We start from the raw sequence: 24,211 nt of genomic DNA on the forward strand, positions 1-24,211 counted from the left end.
CTTTAATGCAAAGTTAGATTTTCATTTTTTCTCCATAATTTACTGTTTGTAGCTGTTTTTGCCCCATTGACTTCCATAATAACCACGTTGGATGGTGCATAAGTACACAGTCTTTGTTTTTATTTACTCCTTGTAGTTCTGAGTTAAGATGAGTGCGCAAAAAAATCAAGAAACTTTTTTTTTTTTTTTTTTTGCGCAGGCCTATCTAATGGGTTAATGGTGGCAACTGATGATCAACAGTAAAAATTACAAATTTGACCTGTTCTTAACAGGAAAAACCACCAACAATCAAAAATGCTTTATTAACTTTTTTATGTGCTTATAATGGAAGTCAATGGTGTAAAACAGCCACCAACAGTAAATTTGTAAGGAAAAAGGTGAAAATCAATCAAAAACATTGCCTCAAAAGCAATGTTGTTTCACAAGTCCAAGACTTTGATAAAAGGTATAAAAAAAAAAATCCAGTCCACAATTACTTTTTACATTGAAAATACGTCTTTTTTAAGCAAATGAGTGACATCATTTATAAATTTGGCAATTAAAGAGTTAAAATCTTTTTTTAAGCAATTTAGTCATTTTGATCAGTACTGAGGTTTATTAACAGATTTATGCCGAAAAAAGCTGAAAAAAATATTTATCTGATGTATTTTTACAGCAGTTTAACTTAGTGGATGTTTTCATTCCGAACATAACAGTTCATACAATCATGGAAAACCTGGAAAAGTCATGGAATTTTGACATGACATTTTCCAGGCCTGGAAAAGTTTTGGAAAAACAGAAAAACCCAATCTGTGTACTTGGAAATAGGTTAGTTGTCTTTACTTCTTTTACTTCTGTTATTGGCCAATCGCATACTCTCACATTATGAGTGCGGTGTATGCATTATCCAAATACATTTTACATAGATAGAAATTGAAACTAAATAGATTGTTGCGTGTTTTATGAGACGTTGTAATACATTTGAACATACATTGTTTTTCTTTATCCACACATATTTTAGACATTGCATGAAACATTAGGTTATGAAAATTTATTTGAAAGTCGTGTAAAAATCATTGAAAATTCATGGAATTTTAGTAGTAAAAATGTGTATGAACCCTGATAACAAAAGGGTAGTAAATTTGCCCAGAGTGTATTGTTGATTTATTTATTTATTTATTTATTTTATTTTTACACATATGTAAATGTACACTGACTTCTGATTAGTTTAATGGTCTGTGTCCTTTAATTCAATGTCCTTGCTGAAAAAATCTAAATCAAATTCTATCCAGAAGAAAAGAGAAAGAAGACTTACTGAATCAGATTACTTCGTTTTAGATGCACGCTCACAGTCTTTTTGCTGACTGCACTTATAATAATGGAAAGCTAATCTGATTGGCTGATCCAGACGATATTGAGCCACAAGGTGGATAAGAGACCTTTTTTTTTTTTGTATTTCTTTAAAATTAAATTAATATTAAATTCTCCAGATTTTCCCAAATTAATGCCAATAAACTTTCATTTATTTTTCCAACGTTCTTGATAACATGTAAAATAGACAGCCATGCACACATTTAAGTAAATAAACTTGTTGTTTTGTGGTTTAATAAGATTAATGAATCTGTTCTAAAATATTCTGATTAGTTTAAATACAAGTCGTTTTTTAATAGGCTAGAAAAGGTGGTGTGGAGTGAAACCTCCTCCAAACTGTGTCTATACGCACGACTAGCCTTCTCTGGACCAGCGCAGCTTTATCAAATTACTCTGACTGGTAAATATTTTCCCAGCATTTCTATGAAGAGAGATGGTGAGGAGGAGTCATGAATAATCCCGGGGCCTGATAGCGCCCGCTCTTTTTCTCTCCCGTCTGCCTGAAGACACCCATCGGTTCAAGCCACGGCGCTTCATTTTCTCTAGATGTCTCTCCTGCTTCCTTACACGCTGCGTGTTTTCATCATCGTCGCGGGACATCAATCTGTCTTCTGCGGGACTGCAGATTCAAACCACGGCCGCTTTAAAGCCGCTCCGTTTCCTTTTAGCACATAAAAGGCGTGCATTCGACCGACACACACGCGCACAAATAAACACAATGAAAGCAGAAAACGCGATAAAGAAATAAGTCATACTAATTAGCCGGCTAATTCTTTGAGGACTGCGCCAGCTTGATAAAGGATGCTAAAGCTTATTAAAGTAAAAGCAGCGTTGTGAATTTCTTTAATATTTTTTTTTCTCCCTGCACAGCTTTATTTTAATCCCACTTTATGAAGTTTGCTGCATGTCGTGTGGGTGGGAAGGAGGAAGAAGAAAAAAAAGAAGGGAAGGGGTTTGATTGTGTCGCTGTAAGGCAGCAGGGGTCTCCAACTCAGATGCATTAACACGCCACAGGCCTTTGTTGCCACCTAGGGTTCGGTCCACGCTCGCGCTTATTTTTCCAGCTCTAAACTCTCCTTTACTCTGCTGTGCATTTCTCTCTCGCTATTTCACAAGAGCGCCTTTTTTGCCCTTTTAAAATCCAAGATGCAATTAGAATGAAGAATGTGGCATTTCATTATCATACATGTATAAGCAGTAGCCAGAGGGCCGGCTGGCGCATGGAGAGTGAATGGCAGAGTGAAGGATCCAGCTTTCCCTGGAGGAGAGTGATGGAGATATCCCACAATGCCGCTGCCTGTCAGTGTGATCGGGCCCGCAGTGGGCCAGCATCTCTTCCTCACAAAGCAAATGTCACACTGTCAGCAAAATGAGCGGCCTGTTTTACAAAAAAAGAGAAAGAATTGAAATGGAAGCTGTATTGAGTGAGGAAGTTCTCATATTGGAATAATTTGTATTTTGACATGTGTATGGTGGCTTTCAGCAAAGCGTTTTTCCTGTGGTTGTCGACAGATGGTGTGAGAGATGTCTTCTGGTTTTATCCTGTGGCTGTACTTCTCTAACTTTTCTGCTACTTTGATCAAATGGGAACTGGGAGTACTGACAATGTTCCCTGCGTTTGTTTTGGAGTTCAGCATTGAGGAATACTGTCAGGCTTTATTTTAGCACTTGTGAAACATCATGATGGTGTACAGCAGGAACCTTCATTGGTCCATCTGCAAATCTGCGGTACATTCTTATAGTGAGCGATGACTTTTAGAAAGAATTTCAGTTCAGGAGTTATTATACATGTTTTATAGTCCAGTTCAAGAACACCTAAGAGTGTTTGGACAGCACTGACTTCAACTAAGAGCACAATACAAAGTTTGGGATTTCTTTTGAGCGGTTTGAAAGAGCAAGTTTAGAAAGGAAATAATGTGATCTTTTCTGTGTAAAGATAATAGTGGCTATGCAAACTGTGGATCGGTGGGGTGCATAAAGCCACTTTTAGTTGTGTTCACTGATCCAAGTGAATGGGAATTGCTTAAACAACATTGTTGTCTGTACATGACTCTTTTCAAAAACACAAAGGAATTTTCACAGTGATGTGATATCAGCAAGTTCATTTTAAAAATATGGTTTACCAATTTCCTAATCAATAAATAAAGTCCCCTTTTCATTGTCTAGTCCTACCCATTACATTGCATTATTATAGTGTTTATTAAGGCCAATTCATGCCTCAATAATATATATATATATATATATATATATATATATATATATATATATATATATATATATATATATATATATACACACATACATGAGGCGATGTGGTGGCGCAGTGGATAGTGCCATTACCTCCCAGTAAGAAGGTCACTGGTTCAAGCCTCGACTGTGTCAGTTGGCGTTTCTGTGTGGAGTTTGCATGTTCTCCCTGCGTTCGCGTGGGTTTCCTCCGGGTGCTCTGGTTTCCCCCACAAGTCCAAAGACATACGCTACAGGTGAATTAGGTATGCTAAACTGTCTGTAGTGTATAAGGGTGTATGGGTGTTTCCCAGTGATGGGTTGCAACTGGAAGGGCATCCGCTGCGTAAAACGTATGCTGGATAAGTTGGCGGTTCATTCCACTGTGGTGACTCCTGATTAATAAAGGGACTAAGCCAAAAAGAAAATGAATGAATGAATTTCTAAATGATGTTTATCAGAGCACGGAATTTTTCACAGTATTTTTTCCTATTTGTTTTATTTTGGCTGGAATAAATGCAATAATTATTAAACTTTAAAATTATTATTAAACTATTAAAAATATATATTTTTAAACCATTTTAAGATCAATATTGTAAGCCCCCTTAACCCTTGAGCTACGTCACCAAGATAAAAAACTATTTTTGGATTGCATTTCTTAACTCTAAGTTCGCTAGTTAACACATTTTTTTTTTCAACACATGCCATAATTTCTACAATATCCACCTTTGCCAAATGGTTGATATGTCGGTTTATGGTAAAAATACAAGAATTAATACATATACTATGAAAAATCTGAAAATGAAGTGTAAGACCAATTTTATTAATAAAAATATTGAAAATAAAACATTTCTGAATACTAAATCATCTTTATTATTTGAAGTATGCCATACAATCCTTCAGATTCTCATTTTACAAGTTTTCTTCTTGACCAGTATCAAGTGCGGTAGTGCAACAGGATGTTTGATTTTTTTTGTAAACCAACAATGCTGTGTGTGTAAACCATTGTTTAAACAGTCATTCTTTAAATCACTTTAACAGTCATTTTTTAAAACAATAAAAACACGGTCAACCGTTTGGTAGAGCAGCAATCAAAGGGTTGAGCATATTTTTTTGTTTTTTCGATTGTTTACAGAAGAAACTGTTGTTATGCAATGATTGACCTAATTATCCTAACTTGCTAATAATTCAGAGTTCAGCTGTGTATAAACTGTGTTTTTAAGATAGTAAACAAATGTTTTATTACTTTAACCTGAATTAAAAAGTTGGCCAAAAAAACTTGTTATAAAGTTTAACTTAATATTTTAGTGGGTGTGACGTAAGTTGAGGTAACTAGAAAGATTTTTACAGTATATTTTTGGATGGTCTACTACATATATAGATACACTAACATTAAAAACCTAACATTTCATTTTAGTATTAAGTTTAAAAAGTGTTTCGTTTTTATTTTCATTACTTACATATTGGCAACTTTTTATTTTAACATTGCTAATGATATTAATTATAAATATTAAATATAATGATAATATTTCTTGAGCACCAAACAATGCCGAGTTCAGACTGCATGATTTTCTAAGTAGTCGTGTCACAGATGCTTTCACACTGCATGACTATCTGGGTTAGCGTTTCGTCGCTGCTTTCTTTACACTGCAAGATGGGTCGGCGACAGGGACTTTCACATTGCATGACTTTACTATAGGAAGAGTTGCCTACAACTTCGTCCAAACTACGTCTCACAGCCAAAAACACGTAGTATATCTTTTGTTATTAACTACATAACGACACAGAAGGTAATGGGGTAGAAAATGTACATATTTGCTCACCTGGGTTTAAAGGGAATTAGCCATTTCTCCTCAACGTTGATAATAAACTAATTTCTTTCTGTATGAAATATCAAACAGACACGGTTGCTCCTGAGTCCTGTCACACCTCCACTAGTTTTTCCTCCATTTCGTGGGTCCAAATAAACCGAAAAAGAGCGATTTTAACTTCTCCCCCAGCCTACCGCTGGCCTGCAGCAGGTATACACACACACGCACACACAAGTGAAAGCCGCTCTCTCATTGGCTGTAGGCGATGGCTGATGTTATTTTCAGTCAAAACTCAATTCACACGGCATGATTTGAATCGCCGACAGCTCCAGATATTTAGCACGCCAAATATCTCACAGTCATTGGCGACTCATCGGCGATTCTCTCAGATCACGTCTTTGATAGTTCACACTGTGTGATTGTCACTTACGTGCACGAGCACAGATTTGCCTGTAGGCATTTGACGGCGATTTCTCAAAACCTGTCGGCGAGCCAAAATCGGGACTAAAATCACGCAGTCTGAACTAGGCATAAGAGTGATGTTTTAAGGATAATGTCAGAAAACAGGAGTAATGGTGTTGAAAACCAGTACCAATAACAGTAAATACACTGTTATTAATATTTTAATTAATCCATGCACGCATCCATGTGATCTCTCTGCTGTCCCATAATCAGCAAATGGAGAGGACTGCCCATGAGTCCTGCTTTCACCCTGCCTCCAGAGTTCAACACTAAATCACAATCAGACCTTGTGGTGTGGGTCAGCGAGTGAGCGTTTGTGTTCATGTGTGAAAACGCTCAATGGAGGCTCAACGTGAGATTGTTAGCATGCACTGGACCCACCTCCTCCCCTCTTGTAGCCCTTTTAAGTGCTGACTGGCCTGATGATAACGAATGGTGCCAGCGGTAATTGGAAAATTGGCAGGCTTGTCAGAGAGATTTGGTGGATGGCACAGGCTGATCCGGCAGCAAGGTTCATGAGGTGTCGTCCCACCAACAGATTTATATCTCCAAACGGCCCGGCGACGACAAAGTACCCAGAGTTCAGGAAAAAAAGTAACTCATTTTTCATAAAGGCCTGGCTGCATATCAAAAGTCATGCACAGACAGAGACAAGAGCCATATGGGAGAGACATTGCTGAATAAAGCAAAGCTGTCTGGCCAGATGAACTGCTGAGACGGCGACTCAAGACACCGTTTTGATCACAATTCTGAATGTCTGAATTCAGCTCACTTATATTCGTTTTCCTTAACCCGTTCATTTGAAATACTGCTGCTGACCCCCCTGTGTGATGTTTTTTATGACCATTATTTAGAACGCAGCACTTTAAATTTCCCATGATAATGAGTCAAGTTTATCACATACTTTAATTTAAGGTTTGCAATGCAAGTTCTTTTACCTCAATTTCATACCTGTCAACATTAAGATGTAAAAATAGAGGATACCCACCCGCCCCCCAAAAATATAATAATAATAATGATAATAATAGTCATTTTAAAAAGCCCTCAAATTTACCCATTAACTCCTATAATGACCTCAAACTCCTTAATCTAATCATTCAGATCTGTTTAATTGTATATAAGCCTAGTTGAAATCATTACAAATGTTGGAATGCATAGCAATTTGGAATGCATAGGTTTAGCCCAGGGGTGTCAAATCCAAACTTGGTAAGGGCCACACTGAGTGTTGTAAGTAAAGTCAGGGGCCGTACATACACAATTTTTATTTTTTTTTTTTGAAGAAAATAAAAGTGTACAATTCATAAACCACTATTATCAAAATAGTTAGGGTTTACATTTAATTTGTGTCACAGCAGGTTTTATCTCTATCACAACATGAAATAAGGTCTCTAACCAATATAAGCCTAAAACAGTACAGTAGGCTAGCATAGAACAGTAGTCTACTTTAAAAACAATTTCATATTTAGAAAAAACTGATGATAAAACAAAATGCCAATAACCGATATACCACATTGTAACAAGCAACAGATGGTTTCTGATAATGTATTATTGAACTTGTTCTTTTAGCTTTAAAAAGGCAACCTAATCATGAAATTATCCATGTCAACTGTCGATGCCTAAAACTCTTGTGGATTTCAGACCTAATATGGTGGTCTGTGAGGCGGGATCTGTGGGATGTTTTGGTTAGCTTCGTTATAGAGAACTCACATGAGTATTTCACCTTGGTTGAAATTGTCGATATTCGCTGTCCACTTTGCATTTTTTTGACATTGTGCTAGTCCCAGAAATATTTTACCTTGTTTACATTTAGTGTAACATTGCGTTAACGTCTAAATTACCGAGTATGGTAAAGCGCAACAGCAACACCTGTGTCTCAATATTGTAATTGTCACAAACCTAATATTGAAAGTGAGCTCGGGCCACTTGAACTTCATTACCAAAACTTGTTGTCAGGCCTGATTAAATGTTTTGACGGGCCGCATTTGGCCTGCGGACCTTGTAATTGACACATGTGGTTTAACCTATTAAAATCAATGGCTTATATAGAAATTTAGTATAGGGGTGTGCAAGAGATCTGCAGAGTGGATGGCAACATCAACAGCCTGCGGTATCAAGACATTTGTGCTGCCCATTACATTACAAAACACAGGATAGGACAAATTCTTCAGCAGGATCGTGCTCCTTTTCATACTTCAGCCTCCACATCAACATACCTGAAAGCAATGAAGGTCAAGGTGCCCAAGGATTGGCTAGCCCAGTCACCAGGTGTGAATATTATTGAGCATTTCTGGCGTAAAAAGGAGGAGGCATTGAAGATGAATCCAAAGGATCTTGATGAACTCTGGGAGTCCTGCAAGAACGCTTTCTTTGCCATTCCAGATGACTTTATTAATAAGTTGTTTGAGTCATTGCAGAGATGTATGGATGCAGACACCCAAGCTCCAAGCTGGGAGTCATACACAATATTCATTCTTTTTCCACTGCACCATGACTTCATATTCTATACAATATAAAATAAGCGTAATCTAGAGGCCTTTGCCTTTCATATAAGCCACTTCTGATAGCAAAGGATCAACTAGAAGTCAAGTTAATATTTGTTATCCTTAAAATTTGGATAGGCGACAAGACTTTAGTCAGGTAGTGTAGTATCTTTCTATTTCTAAAGCTGTCTGGTGACTAAATTGTTATTATAATAAATATATCTGTTTAATAAATTTGTTATGTTCAAATAAATGCCCTATATTTACTGAAAAACTGATAAAAGAAATTTATTTTCAAAATAAGGTTGTCATTGTGGCCTGAAAATATGTTTAATCAACTTTTTACTAGCTTGTTACTATATTCATTGGATTTGCTTCTATAAACATATAAAGAGCTTTTAGGAGCAGGAGATGCCGTTAATAACACGCCTAAAAATGAAAATAGCCTTTAATAGTGTGTTGTATATTAAGACATACTTCATTATAAAGTTCTTGCTAGGTCAATACTATGTAAATGCTATTACTCTATTGATTGATTTCCTTAATGTAAGCAGCTTTAAGGAACAGTAGAAGCTTTTAATGAGATTTTTGTGGTTGACGCTTGTTTTCTGCGTTTGCTTTCTGTAAGTAAAGTCATGAATCATCGTGTGCTTCTCAGCTGTTTGAGTGTGCGGTGTGTGTGTGTGTGTGTGTGTGTGTGTGGTGAGGGCTGTGCCTAGATGTGTTTATTAACCTTTGGAGGAGGGGATAATTGCATCTGTCAGACTCACTTAAAAGCTGAGATGGCCGTCATTTCCTGTTTGTCGTCCCCTCTAAATCTGCAGGTTGTGTAAGTGACTCTGGCGTGACATTTGCTCTTTGTTCTCTGCCGTGGAGCCTCTGAAATTAACATTATTCAGAGTTAAATGTAGATACAGCTTCTAATCTTGGCTTGTGGGATTTTTTAAGCAAATTTCAAGAACTATACATTGACATAATACTATATTGACTGGTTCCCTACTATAGTTGTGTTAAGAGTTTTAAGAACAGTGGTTCTTTTATTGGGGTGTAACTTTAAATTTAGCTGGCAAATAGTTTATTTAACGATGTACTGTAGCATATTAGTGTTTTTAATAGTGTAATTACTATGTAATGTCCAGTGGTGTAAAGTAACTAATTACAAATACTCAAATTACTGTAATTGAGTAGTTTTTCTCAGGAATTGTAATTTACTGAGTAGTTTTTAAAAAATGTATACTTTTACTTTCCCTTGAGTACATTTTTAGTGCAGTATCTGTACTTTTACTCCACTAATTTCCTTCAACCTGCAGTCACTACTTTATTTTTTCTTGTCTTTGGGGATTAGGAAAATCAGTCCTGTGATTCCTGTTCAATCAAATCACACATAGAAGGTAAATCCCATCATAATGAACTTCCTCAAGACATGTGCGCTTTATAATTGCAGCAAACTGTTTAGAAGCATTAAAAGTGTCCAAGAAGATGTCCAAAATCTTTACACGCAGAGACTGTTAGACGTACGTCACTGATGAGAACATGAAGGATGTTTACTGTATGATGACTTGACACTTGGCCTTAAACACCCAGCAGGCACAAGAAGTCAACATGAGGTCAGATTAACATTGTACCTCCACGTCATGGATGTTGCATTTTTTTGGAAATGAAAATCGGAATGAAAATAGAATTAACCAAATATCATTTGCCGTCATTATTGGACATCAAAATAATGTTGTCCTTAGACGCTGGCTAGACATTGAATTTTGGTCACCTGACATCATAACCTAAATCTAACCTAATATTAATGTCTTATGATGTTGTGTGCCTGCAGGGCAATAACTAAATGCACTACAGAATGTTACGTTTACACACACATGCACAAATTACATGTAAACGCATCAGCTTTTCACAGCGTAATACTCCCTACTCTTGAGTACTTTTGAAAGGTTTACTTTTTACTCATACTTTGAGTAATATTTAAAACTGATACTTTTACTCTACTCGCACTACAGTTTTAGGCAAGTAATGGTACTTTTACTTGAGTATGATTTTTCAGTACTCTTTCCATCACTGTTTATGACTATGTTGTCAAATTAGCAAATACTATGTTCACTAATGTATTAAGTCATTTGCTTTCATAGATATATTTATAGGCATTGATAAGGCTACACTGTAAAAAAAATGTGTTCCACATAATTGCTTCATCACAACACAAATCAAAAAGTTAACGCAGTCATTTTTACAAATTTAAGAGAATTGAACATAAAACATTTAAGTATTACTAAAAAAACCTTAAGAATTATGTTGATTAGGTTCATTAAGTCATTAATTTTCCTTCAGCCTAGTCTCTTATTTTAAATAAATCATTTGAACAAGCAGCAAAAGCCATTTTTGAGTGTTCATTTGCATGACAACAATGTAGCCCAAAACAGAAAAGTTTTTCCTTGTGCAATTTACAAATGTTTCACGTTTACACAATCGTGTTCAAACTTCTCAATTAAAATGAGCTGAAACAGCACAATTCTTGAGATTTCATTGGCACAACTCAATTGTTTTATGTTAAATCCACCTAAATTTGTATAACTAATAATCTAACTTAAGTTTTTCATGTTGTCCCAAGACAAATCGATTGTATGAAAGCCAGCGGTTTCTACAGAGCAGTATTTGGCGCTGTCAACTTGTAACTCTTTTTTTTTTTATTATTATTAATTGACAGGATAACAGAAGAAAAAAAAGAGTTACAAGCATTGTACATGCATTTTACAAAGAGTCGATAAACAAAAAAGCTAAAGACTAAACAGCAAATAGTTTAAGATTGTTGGAAAAACAACTTGGAGAAGAAATAAATGAACAGTTTTAAGAGCTTTGAGATTTTTAGAGGATGCAATTGACCTAATGTACTGTTGAAGTTTATGTTAAAAAACAATAGAAGAAGGAAAACTTCAAGCAGTGTATAAAATCTGGAAAGAAATAAAAGAAGATTGATACTGAAATATTCCCTACTTTTATCCTCAGGACTTGTCAATTTGTTAGTTAGCAGTACCTAGAGATGTGACAACATGCCGTCTGCGACTCAGTGCTCATTTCTATGTATAATTTCTTTGTATAATTTATGTTAAATAAATTAAAGTAAATACAACTTTGCAAAATGGAACAAATGTTGAGTAACAACACTAGCACTTACTTCGTTGTTATGTGTTTGTTTGATTGCTGTTAATCTTAAACTCCTACTTTTGTGCTTTATTTTGTTTTCAAAGCTTGTTGTTTTCAGGTGTTTACATTTTGATATTTTAAAAAACTTCCACTTTAAAACCCAGAGCCTTTTTTCGTCTCAAAGTAAAGGCAAAAATGTATAAATGAATTCTCGTTTTGGGCTGAAAGCAATGTGTAAACAACCTACAAATATACTGATCGCTTTTCTTGAGACGGGACGATAACCGGTTTCAAGGTTTACCGCGGTTTTAAAAAGCCAAGATTTTAAACCGCAAAAATGTTCTGTTATTTCATTCCTACAATATATGTAAGAGTTTTTTTTTATTGTGTTTGTTTATATTTTGTAAAAAGTAATCAGTGTTTAAGAAACTAATGAAGATAGCAGAAGTCATTCATGTATTTTAATTATGTAACCCGACATGTTTACTCTTCCAAAATGATTTAAATGTCTTCTCAAAATAAAACATATTGTGATCAGTGGGAAAAAAAGTTTTGTTTTTTACCCAGACATTAAAAAAGAACCTATTTTAGTGAAGTAATCACAAAACCGTGAAACTGTGATATTTTTTATCCAAGGTTATCATGCCGTCAGAATCTTAAACCCATGCCTATTCTTGAGGGGTTTGTTTCTGATCATTTATTTACATCTTAAAAAAGCAGTTTATATGATAAAATCTGGTAAATCCTGTGATATGCAGTTGACGTCTCAATTATTTGTTCTGTAAAATTTGTCTTCTTTTAAAAATATTTACCAAATTGTGTTTAACAGAGAGAACATTAAAAATGTTGAGAAATTGTAAAGAATCATAAAATCAAAAAGAATCATTTTGACAGTTTTAATTACCAATTTTAAATAACTTTTTTTTTTGTCTTTGCCATGATGACAGCATATTTTGCAAGATACTAGTATTCAGCTTAAAGTGCCATTTAAAGACTTAATTAGATTAACTAGGCAAGTTAGGATAATTAAATAATAAATACATTTGTTCTTAAGAAAACCAAAACAATATTAAGGAAGCTAATAATATTGACCTTAAAATTGTTTTGTTTTTATAACAAAACTAGAAAAAAAAGAAAAGAAAAAAAGCTGGAAAAATTCTGTGAAAATGTTCTTGTTAACGTTTGTTAAACGTCCCTTCAGAAATATTTGAAAAGGAATGAACATTTCAAAGCAGAGCTAATCATGTTAACTTCAACTACACCTCTATACTTTTTTATGGCTAAAGGAAAAACTTTTGTTTATTTTTCAGGAGGAAGAAGCACAAGAAGTTGAAGAAGAGTCTGTGAATGAGGAAACAGCAGAGCAGGAAATCCCAGACTGAAAAAACTGACATGAAGTAACTGAACTCACTTCCTGCTGAATGGCGGGATTCAAAGTACTAAACAACACACAAGAACTGCCACTGCTTTACCAGACTACAGCTGTAATATTTGATTACCAGTTTCAGGATGAAATGATCACAATTGTGGATGCTGTGATCTCCTCTATATATCTTATTTTCAGATATATTGTACAGCGTCTGCCGTCATGCAGTGCTGGAAACAAGTGGCATGGTTTCTGACACTGTTCTCAAAGATTATTTTTTCATACACTAATTTTGAAATTTGCTATGAGGGTATGAATGTCATATATGTATTTGTGCCCATCCCGTAAACGCCTGTTTGTTAATACGCTTTTTATATTTGCCTTCATTTTTTTATTAACGCCAAAGCACACTATGTGAAAACGAACACTGACAGAAAAGCTGACCGTCATCGTCTCGTGTCGTATAAATAATTCAATACATCTTGATGATGAGAGCAAAATCTATTTTATTATTTTGTTTTCTACAAATCTCACTTTTATAACTACAGTATATTCCAGAACATGCTTTACCATTGACGGTGTTGATGTCCATGTTTGAGGATGTTCTCAGTTTGAGTGTAAAATAGTAAGACAAGTCATCTGCCTCAGCGATTTCAAGATTTGAAGTCTGTATTTAGGTACTTCCAAATAAGAAAAGTGACCTTCATAATAAACATTGTGATTTCTATTATTTCTTTTTTTCTGTTATTGCAAAAGTAGCGGATCTACTTGGACCTGTCAGTCAAGATAAATGGCACTCTTAAAGAAAAAGTCAATCTCAAGTGCACTTTCCACAAATGGAGCACAAAAATAGGGCTACTAAAAATGATCATCGAGTGAACAAGCGTTTGAAGAAAATAAATCTTGTTTTTCTTTTTTTTGTGGTTGTTTTTAATGATTTTAATGGTTTGGACATGATTTAGTAGTGATAATAGTACGCTAAAATATCAATATGTAATATTTAATTTAATAGTTACTGTTTATTAAGATTATATGATGAATATTAGAGATTTTAGAATATTGGATTTGTTCTAAATCATCTCTAATATACAGTTGAAGTCAGAATTATTAGCCTCCTCTATATTTTCCCCCAATATCTGTTTACTAAAAGATTTTTTTTCAACACATTTCTAAACATAATAGTTTTAATAACTCATGTCTAATAACTGATTTATTTCATCTTTGCTATGATGACAGTAAATAATATTTGACTAGATATTTTTCAAGACACTTCTATACAGCTTAAAGTGACATTTAAAGGCTTAACTAGGTTAATTAGGCAGGTTAGGATATGGAAATCTAATAAAATATGTATAGATATAATCTAATACAATAATACAAATCTAATCTGAATAGATCAGTGGTTTGTTCAGTAGCTAATCGAAAAAATATATATATTGCTTGAGGGGGCTAATAATATTGACCTTAAAAGGCTTTAAAAAATTAAAACTGCTTTCATTCTAGCCTAAATAAAGCACTTAAAACTTTCAACAGAAGGTAAAATATTATAGGAAATACTGTAAGAATTTCTTTTCTCTGTTAAACATCATTACAATAATTTTGACTTAAACTGTATATATATTAGAGATGCACAAATGTATCAACTAATAAATACTTATTACAGAAAATTCTATTAAAAAAAACAATGATGTTGATGTATGTTTCATTAGTCAAAACATCATCTACATTTCTGAATTATCATGGTCAAATCATAATATTTAATAATAAGATCTTTACTTTCATTACTCCAATGGAAGATATGCTCATATACCTTATTTCACTAATAAAACGTCTCACTTTTAAAAAACTCATTCTAAAACAATCAGGACTGGCAATTGGCATTGGGTTGTAAATGCACATGATTCTGTAAACACATGACATGACTTGAAGGCAGATAACTATCTAACCAAAACTTCTCTATCTGGAACATCATAAGATTTGTCTTATGCGTGTGTCTTTCATGAGTAACGTGAAGAATGTATTATTTTTTTTAGTAACTAAAAAGTTTTTAGTTTGATACTCCTAAAATCATTCCACATAAATTTTTACAAAATTCTCTGCAGAAATAGCAGAAAATGTCTGCAGATTCTGTCTGGCCCTACCAATAACATAAGAATTTCACGTTAGTTATATAAAAAAAAAAAACACAACAGTGAATGAAATAGTTAGTAGATTAGATTTGATTACTACTTGATTTTAACATGGTTTTAATTGCGAGGTATAGCCGAGAAAGTTTGATCATTTTAAAGGGGCCACAGACATTTCATTTAGAAATCTGGCTACTATATGGAGTTCATTTTCAGTTAGATCAGGCATGTCCAAAGTCGGTCCTGGGGCCTCATGTATCAACGCTGCGTACGCACAAAAACTTTGCGTACGCCAGGTTTCACGCTCAGAATCGCTCACGTTTGGATTTACTAACAATGAACTGAACGTGGGAATTTGCGCAGGTTCACGGCAGGTTTCTGGCTGGCGTACGCACATTTTTTGTGCGTGTCTGTTTTATTTCCATTGGCGACTCCTAGAGGCAGTTGTGTTAAATTCTTCTCTACAAAGTGTCTGATCCTTGCAATGGCAGCTGTATGAGACGGGTTCATATAGTAGGTATGTAAGATTTCCATACCATACAGTTGACCAGCTAAACATTAAAGCACAATTTGCAGCGGTCGCTTGTTTTCCCAATGTAATCTGAGCTATCTACTGCACGCACATTGCTATAAAGACACTATGTGAAGATAAATTTGCATGCGTGAATCAGAAACATTTCCATTCAATAAATGTGCAAATAAAATATGATGCACAAACTTATTGATGATTCCTACTTGTCTTTCTCGTGATAAATAGTGGGCAAAATCTGATATGTAGCGGGGAAAAAAAGAAGAAAGAGAATATCAGACGCTGGATTCGAGCCGAGTTTATGCTCGAGCGTGTCAGTACAAGATCACATGCTTCTTATGAGGTGCGCCACTGAGACTACTAAGGGTACTGCAACATTTTTCAGTTATAAACCACACTATTTCTGTTTTAAATGTACTCAGTGCGATGTTCAGACCCAACTGTGTTAACCGTATCAGCTAAACTCTCCCACTCTATTTTTTTCTTTTGTTGTTAATTCCGGAGAACAAACTTGCAAATAACACCGCTTTTCTCCGGTCTACCTCCGAAAGCAGCACCTCCATTTCACATTCTGTTCAAAGTTTCTCTTTTTGCTTGATTTTGCCGTTGCTTTTTCGTTGGGTTTTTCCATTAGCATAGTCATTAGCATATTCATACGGGGGAGGAGGCAGGGAGGGGTTTTGTGCTCGTGCATGTTGCGCTCAGTTTCACGTTCATTCAGATGTACAAAAGAATATGCGTGAGATTTGGCATACGCAGTGTTTCATACATCTGAATTTTTTTCTGCGTACGCACATTTACAGCTTTGTGCGTACGCAATGTTTTAGTAAGATTTCCACGCAAGTCTTCGTACATGAGGCCCCTGGAGGGCCAGTGTCCTACAAAGTTTAGTTCCAACCCCAATCAGACACACCTGTGCTAGCTAATCAAGGTCCTACTAGGCTTTCTAGAAACATCTTTGCAGGTGTGTTGAGCCAAGTTGGAGCTAAAATCTGCAGGACACCGGCCCTCCAGGACCGACTTTGGACACCCCTGAGTTAGATATTCATTTAACCAATTAGTTCTCACAGCAAATAAAAAAAAATGAAGAAAAAAAAAACATGAAACAAAAGATGTTATGAATTATAGTGTAATTATTGAAAGGGTTCAGGCCGTACTCATACTGTGTACAGTTGCCTTAAACCGGTCTAAAGCACACTTGTCTCCCCCGACGGCCTGCACTCACATTACATTCGGGCCTGGGCACGGTTACGTCATCGACGCTGCGCTGTTCAGTAAGAGCTTTCGCGCAGCACAGTGGAGATTTCTTTAGTTATATCGTTTAAGTCGTTTCCTATGCGGTGACAAACAGTCAAATTTTTCGCCGAACACATCAGCCACTTTTGACGTTCATAAACAATCATAAAGCTCTTGTGGTGCAGGAATTAGGAGGTTTGCTGAAGGTGCAGCTGTCGTGCAGTGAGGGGTTTGCGTCTTTAATAAACTACGACAGTTTGCGTTCATTGACCTGTAAGAATGGTTAATAAATCCATATGAAACAGTCCCTTAAAAGTCACGTCTCACTTTCAGATTCGGGCTTAGGTGCATTTTGCACTCACACACAAGCGTAAGCAAAGTCCAAGTGAACCGCGCTCAGGCACACCTCTTCCAACTGGGGCAGGGCCGGCCAAGTGAACCGTGCCTGAGCCCGATTCAGAGCACTCACACTTCTCAAACGATCCGGGAAACGGGCCTGAGCATGGTTTGGATAGCATAGTATGAGTAGGCCCTAAAAAATACAAATGTCAATTTTTGCCTTTACTTGCTTCAAACCTTTATGAGTTTCTTTGTTGAACAGCATTTTAAAGAAAGTGGAACTGTAACTATTGACTTCCCTAGTATTTGTTTCTCCTACTGTTTCCAGCTTTCTTCAAAATACCTTCTTTAGTGTTCAACAGATAAAAGAAAGATGTGAAGATGTACTGTATAAGCTCTTGAGGGAGAGTAAATAGTGAGTAAATGTTCATGTTTTTGAGTGAACTTTACTCCAGTGACTGATGAGTTGAGAGATGCAGATTGAGTGAGGTTTGCCAGTGGGCAGTATAACAGAAAAGCATCTCTCTCAGCGCTGTAATGTCTTTGACTCTCAGTGCACGTCATTTAAGCATTTCCTCACACCACAGGGGCCAACCGCTGCTGTATCTCAGGATCTCATTCATTGCTCCCTCTGCCTGTCAGGGGATCTGGCTTGCATTCTGACATTAATGCATGGAGGGGTGTAATTCCAATTTGTTCCAAAGCAACTATTAATTTGCCCATTTCAGGAGCAGGAGGAACCCCTGTAAGGCCACTGAACCATGAAAGACATTATCTGAAGGGCTCCTTTCTTTCTTTCTTTCTTTCTTTCTTTTTTTAAGAAGAGGAAGGGTTTGGTGTTGTGCTGCTGATTGATTCTTTAGTTGTTAAGTCAAGGATTTTTACTACAGGTTCAGTCCGGCTGATGGTTCAGATTTTGATCTGCTCTGCCAGGCAGTAAAACTAATAAAGGAAAAAATGTCAACACAATAATATTTTTAGAATCTATATATATATATATATAGATATATATATAGATATAGATAGATAGATATAGATATAGATAGATAGATAGATAGATAGATAGATAGATAGATAGATAGATAGATAGATAGATAGATAGATAGATAGATAGATAGATAGATAGATAGATAGATAGATAGATAGATAGATAGATAGATAGTAATTGTACATAATTACATAAATACATAATTGTATGTATTTTTGTTGTTTTACGCTTAAATTGTCATGTAGTGTTCTAATAAACTTAAAATGAATTCCATTTTTAATACTAGTCTAAAAGAAATTCTCAAGCAAACTCAGATTTTGATTGAAGATGGCCAAAATGAGTTTTGTATTTTTTATTAATATTAATAATAAAAATATTAAGAAGTTTGTTTTTCTTTAGTGGGTTCACATAAACAGATTTGTTTAATCACTAGCAGAATAAACATTGTAAACTTAATTTCACACAGTACACTGCAAAATTCTTAAAATTAAGAAGCGTTTTCTAGACAAAACATATGGTCTTATTTTAAGAAATAATATGACAAAATTGAGACATTTTCCTTAAAACAAGCAAAATAATCTGCCATTGGGGTAAGCTAAATAATCTTATGTCAACAATATAAGAATTCTCTGCACACCCCATTAACAGATTATTTTGCTTTTTTAAGAAGTTATTTTTAACAATCTGTTAGCCAGCACGCACTTATAGGGATTTACACCTACCTAACTTTAAATAGGATCAGTTCTTGACCCCAGTGAGCTACAAACAAACATTAGGTATTATTGGAAAGAAGACACTTTGAGCTTCTTGCAATATATATATATATATATATATATATATATATATATATATATATATATATATATATATATATATATATATATATATATATATATATATAATTATTATTAAGATTATATTTTTTAAGTGAACAGTCTTAATAATTACTAATATAAAATTATTTTCAAAGAAGAAGACTGTGTAGAATGCATACAGTGAAGTAAGATGTGTATTTTATAAATAGGCTGTAACATATGTTGAGTTTTGACATTATTGGGGTTGTTTTTATTGGCCATTTGGGTTGGTTTTTATACTGTATAACATTAAAATGTGTTAAAGGGCATTTTATCATAAAAAGTTGCAGTAATGCTATTTTACTAAAAAAACATTGTGTTTGGGCTCTGCTACAGTAAAACACATTTACAGATACTGTAAAGGCAATTGCAGGAACTTGTACTTACATCAACTTGAATCACTAGCAAAATCAACATTGTACATTTTGATTTCACATGGACTTGAAGGCACACTGCAAAAACTGTTTTCCATCAAAATTTTTTGCCTTGTTTCCAGTCCAATAATCCAACAGCAACAAAAAAAAAAAAGTAAATCAAAAAGCGTTTTCTAGACAATGAAAACAAGTGTTGTTTTAAGACATAATATGACAAAATTATAAGACATTTGCCTTAAAACAAGCTAAACTTGTAAACAGGACCCCATTGCCAAAAAAACACTTAACTCTGGCATATAATTTCATAAAACAAGACTGTGTCTCATTCATTTTCTTGACGGCTTAGTCCCTTTATTAATCCAGGGTCGCCACAGCAGAATGAACCGCCAACCTATCCAGCACATTTTTATGCAGCGGATGCCCTTCCAGCCGCAACCCATCTATATGTCTCATTTAGAAAAGGCTTCTTGATTTTAGAATTTGTAGATATTTAGACTAGAAAACATAGAAGAAAAACATTTTTTTGCGGTTAAGGATGACCTTTTATAATAACAAAATATTAATAATTACCAACATAAAGTTATTTTGAAAGAAGAATGCATGCAGTGAATTAAAATGTAGTTTTATGAGTAGGCGGTGGCATATTTTGAGTTCTGACATTATTGGGGTAGTTTCGCTTGGCCAATGGGTTGGTTTTGGGCTACATTTTTAAACTTTGTAACAAATTTTACTGTTATTTACTGCAAAAACGCCTAGTAAAATATCACATTTATTCTTTACAGTTCACTCTTGTAATATGCACTACATTGTGGGTCAACTTTTACAGTAACTTACTGCATATTAGAAATCTGCAGTATTCTGCTGTAATCAAAGTAAAGTCCTGCTACTGTAATTAAAGACAAAATTGAAGACATGATTAACAGTTGATAAATTCTATAGTAAATACTTAAGATAAAGGTTTTGTTAAATGTAAATAAATTACAGTAAAACTAGTGCAAAACTGTACTATTAAAATGTGTTAAAGGTCATTTTACCATAAAAAAGAGTTGTTGTAAAGCTATTTTACTAAAAAAAATGAAGTTGCGTTGGGCTCTGCTACTGTAAAACACATTTACAGTTAGTTTACTGTAAACGTACAGTAGCGGTAGCTTGCTGGCAACAGTGGTGCTAGTAAGTTGCCGCAAAAGTCCTCTAAGGAACTATACTGTTAGACTTTGCTGCAATTTTATAATGAGACAAGTGATGAAAAATTTTAGCACTTGTTTAGCACTTGATTAAAGTCAATAGTATATACTAAAAATAAAGGTTTTGTACTGCTAGTGTAAAATGTAAATACATTACAATAAATCTAAATTACATTTACATTTACAATAAATTGTAAAGTACAATAAGTGTAAAAATGGTTATACTGTAAAATTTAAATGTATTAAAGGGTATTAAACCACAAAAAGAAGTTGCAGTAATGCTATTTTACTGTAAAAAAATGAAATTGCGGTAGAGCCCTGTTACTGTAAAACACATTTACATTTAAGTTACTGTAAAGAAGCAGTTGCAGTAACAGCGCTGCCAGTAAGATACCACAAAAATACATATAAGAAAAAAAATAACTGTAGTTTTGTTGCAAAAACTCTGATTTATAAACACACACACACACACACACACAAACACTAAAGTTTTTAGATTGAAATTAGTCATCATGTTGATCTTTGCTGACTTCACTGCTCTTGCACGTCACTCTGGCTCTCTAATATCGGAGCTGTTTGAGGAGTAAACGAATAACTCCAGATTCACTCACGACATTTCCATCAGAGCTCTGAAGATCCACAGTTGCGCTCGCTCGTTGTCCCAGGGTTTTAATTGCTCGGAATAAAGCCTAAAATAACATCACTTTGGTATCAGGCGGCATTCGGATGACCTTTTCCACGCGCTGTAGTGCTGTGACATAGTCATTTTGCAGACTTTAATGTACTGAGAGAGAGCTCCGTTCACAGGGTGCTAATCTGCAGCTCTCAACACCTCGTTCCACACGTACTCATTAGGAGACGCGGGTCTTAAAAGGGTTCCTGACACACGGCGGTTAGACATGTTAATAACTCCACTCTGGGAAATACTGTATGGAAGATGACAGTGTAAAATCCAATGTGATTTTTTTTCCCGTTCTTTAGGGTTCGCAGAGGTTCAGTTCAGTCCTGAGTAGGTTGTCTCTGCTGAATAAAGCAGATGTGACAGAATATGAAGAGTTTTTTTTTTTTTTTTTAAGATGCTGTGTAATTGTTGCCTTGAAAAATGATTACATCAAAACTGAATTACTCCTCCAAGTGCAGCTTGTCATACTGTAAATATTAATGCATCTGAATTCATTTTGGAAATTCACTGTCACGCAGAGGAGTTGTTATGGGTAAAGTGTGAAGCAAGAAAAAAAAAACGATGACGACTCAGCCGACATAGCACTATAGTGCAAAGGTGCATTTATTTACAGTGCAGTGTCCAATACAAAAATCCCCAAAACAAAGTGGTCAAAGTACATACAAAAATAAACAACCAAGGAATAAAGACAATACAATACCAGAATTGGGGGGGTTGTCGGGGCAAGTTTTTGGGAATACACGCTTCAGTAAATCAAATTTATGAATGTATTTAAATTCTCATTTATTAATTAAATATATTTGTTTTAGTGTTTTGAGAGATATTTAGTGACTATTTTAGAATTATGTGTCTTATTTTATTTATTTTTTTTAGGCTACATGCAAATATAAACACTTATTTTAAAAGAATCATGTTTTTCAGTGCTCTAGAACTGCCAGTTTCAGACTGTTGAATCATATTTTTTCTAGCTTTGATTGGCTAGCTAATGCATTCACAATGGTATGAACCGTTATAGGGAGGTCAAATATATATTTATATTATACATCTTTTATTATTAACATTTAAAATGTACAGTTCGTCTTTTTTTAAGAATTATTAGCGCCCCTTGGATTTTTTTTTCTTTTTAAAATATTTCCCAAATAATGTTTAACAGAGCAAGGGCATTTTCACAGAAATATTTTTTCTTCTGGAGAAAGTCTTTATTTCGGCTAGAGTAAAAACAGTTTTAAATTTTTTAAACACCATTTTAAGGTCAAAATTATTAGCCCCTTTAAACTATTTTTTTTTCGACTGTCTACAGAACAAACCATTGTCATACAATGCCTTGCCTAATTATCCTTACCTGCTTAGTTAACCCAATTAATCTAGTTAAGCCTTTAAATGTCACTTTAAGCTGTATAGAAGAGTCTTGAGAAATATTCAAATATTATTCACTGTCATCATGGCAAAGATAAAATAAATCAGTTATTAGAGATGAATTATTGAAACTATTATGTTTAGAAATGTGTTGATAAAAAAAAAAAAAATCTTTTCTACGTTAAACAGAAATTGGGGAAAAATAAAAAGGGGAGCTAATAATTCAGGGGGGCTAATAATTCTGACTTCAACTCTATTCGCACTCTGGCCACTACTCTCACTCCAAACTCATATGACTCCCATTGCAACAGACGCCCCTTCACAAACCGACAGGTCTGGCTTATATACTTTATGTCCCACCCCACATGGACTCTACAAAATAGATTTTTCCAGGGTCATATATATCATAAAAATATTTTGTTTTGACGAAGTTAAACCTGAAATTTAAGTGATTAGTTATATATGAGGTGGCGCGGTGGCACAGTAGGTAGCACAACTGCCTCACAGCAATAATGTTAATGGTTCGAGCCTCGGCTGGGCCAGATGGCAGCTGGAAGGGCATCTGCTGTGTAAAGCAGGTGCTGGATAAGTTGGTGGGTCATTCGTCTGTTTCAATGATGTACATTTTGTTAGAATTTATGAAAATACCTGGGTTAGGACACAACTACAGTGTTTGAAAATCTGGAATCTGAGCTTTCAGGAAAAAAAAAATTATAATGTAAAATTATATTCTTGATTGAGAAAATCTGATATTGTTGGTTACTGCCAAAACTATAACTGAGCAACATGATTTTCCAGAGCCATCAATATAATATTTTATTTTCATGAAGTAAACCTTGAAATTTGAGTGATTAGTTATATATGAACATGTATTTCTGGTCCTTCATTCTGATTGGCTAAGCCTGCTTAATAATGCCTTAGTATCCAGCTCTTTTTCAAGTATATTTAAATACCTGAAGTAAATCATTCCAATTCATTTTTTTCATAGAGATTTAAGAGAAAGAGAGATTTATAAATTACAAATGAAATAATAGCATTAAGCAATTGCATAAAACTATTCATTTAAGATTAGCAGAGAAAAAGATTTGAAAAAGATTCAAAATTTGAAGGATTCAGTGCATAGCATCATGGGTAATGTAGTCTTTCTGCTCATTTTATTTGATGTTTTTAGTAAGTTGAATTAGTGTGAAGAACAAAAGCAAGTTTGCTTGTGTAATCTTAACCAATGTTTGTTGAAAAGAAAAAGCTGTTTGTAATTCACTACATCATCAGCGTATGATTATGATATACTCTGCAATTTTTTTTAACTCTCAGAAACTCCATTTTAAAATGATGCATTTTCTTTCCAAACGGCTAATGCTGGTTTTAATGCTGTCAGAATATTTTCTGTCCCTTTCACAGTCTGCATCACCTCTGCATTGAGCAGCCCTGTCACACTCATTAACAGATACAGAGGCCACAGAAAGCTAAAGTTTGCTCCTTTCATCTGTGCCGATGCGTCTGTTTGCAGTGTAAATGAGTTCCCTGTGGGTGTTTACTGCTGACCTGAAGGAGACCAAATCCTCTGGAAACATGAGCGACTGAACATATTCCAGAGCCTTTCATCTGGCACTTTTTATGCACCATTATAGTCAAAACTATCTTTAAAGTCGAAGCAAATCTATCTACAACAATACATACAAAAGTCGTCATATTTATTTA

The 24,211-nt window shown here is 34.7% G+C and overlaps 1 protein-coding gene and 1 long non-coding RNA gene across 8 annotated transcripts in view; one reads left to right on the top strand and one right to left on the bottom strand.

Moving 5' to 3' along the window:
* Positions 1-13,814, top strand: part of phf14 (PHD finger protein 14) — a 160,011-nt gene extending 146,197 nt beyond the window's left edge. For 5 of the 6 annotated variants that reach the window (XM_073930829.1, XM_073930831.1, XM_005159688.6 and 2 more), the window contains one exon: positions 12,787-13,572. In XM_073930829.1, the coding sequence (XP_073786930.1) occupies positions 12,787-12,858 (72 nt within the window). In that variant the 3' untranslated portion in view covers positions 12,859-13,572. Of the gene's footprint in view, positions 1-12,786 lie in introns of all 6 variants that reach the window. The other variant, NM_001423773.1, reaches the window with a different exon arrangement.
* Positions 7,126-24,211, bottom strand: part of LOC137488540 (uncharacterized) — a 52,764-nt gene continuing 35,678 nt past the window's right edge. For both annotated transcript variants that reach the window (XR_012395183.1, XR_012395182.1), the window contains one exon: positions 7,126-9,208. This is a non-coding gene — a long non-coding RNA (uncharacterized lncRNA). The remainder of the gene's footprint in view (positions 9,209-24,211) is intronic.

This window comes from Danio rerio, chromosome 19 (genome assembly GCF_049306965.1).
Source record: "Danio rerio strain Tuebingen ecotype United States chromosome 19, GRCz12tu, whole genome shotgun sequence".
NCBI classification, from domain to species: Eukaryota; Metazoa; Chordata; class Actinopteri; order Cypriniformes; family Danionidae; genus Danio; species Danio rerio.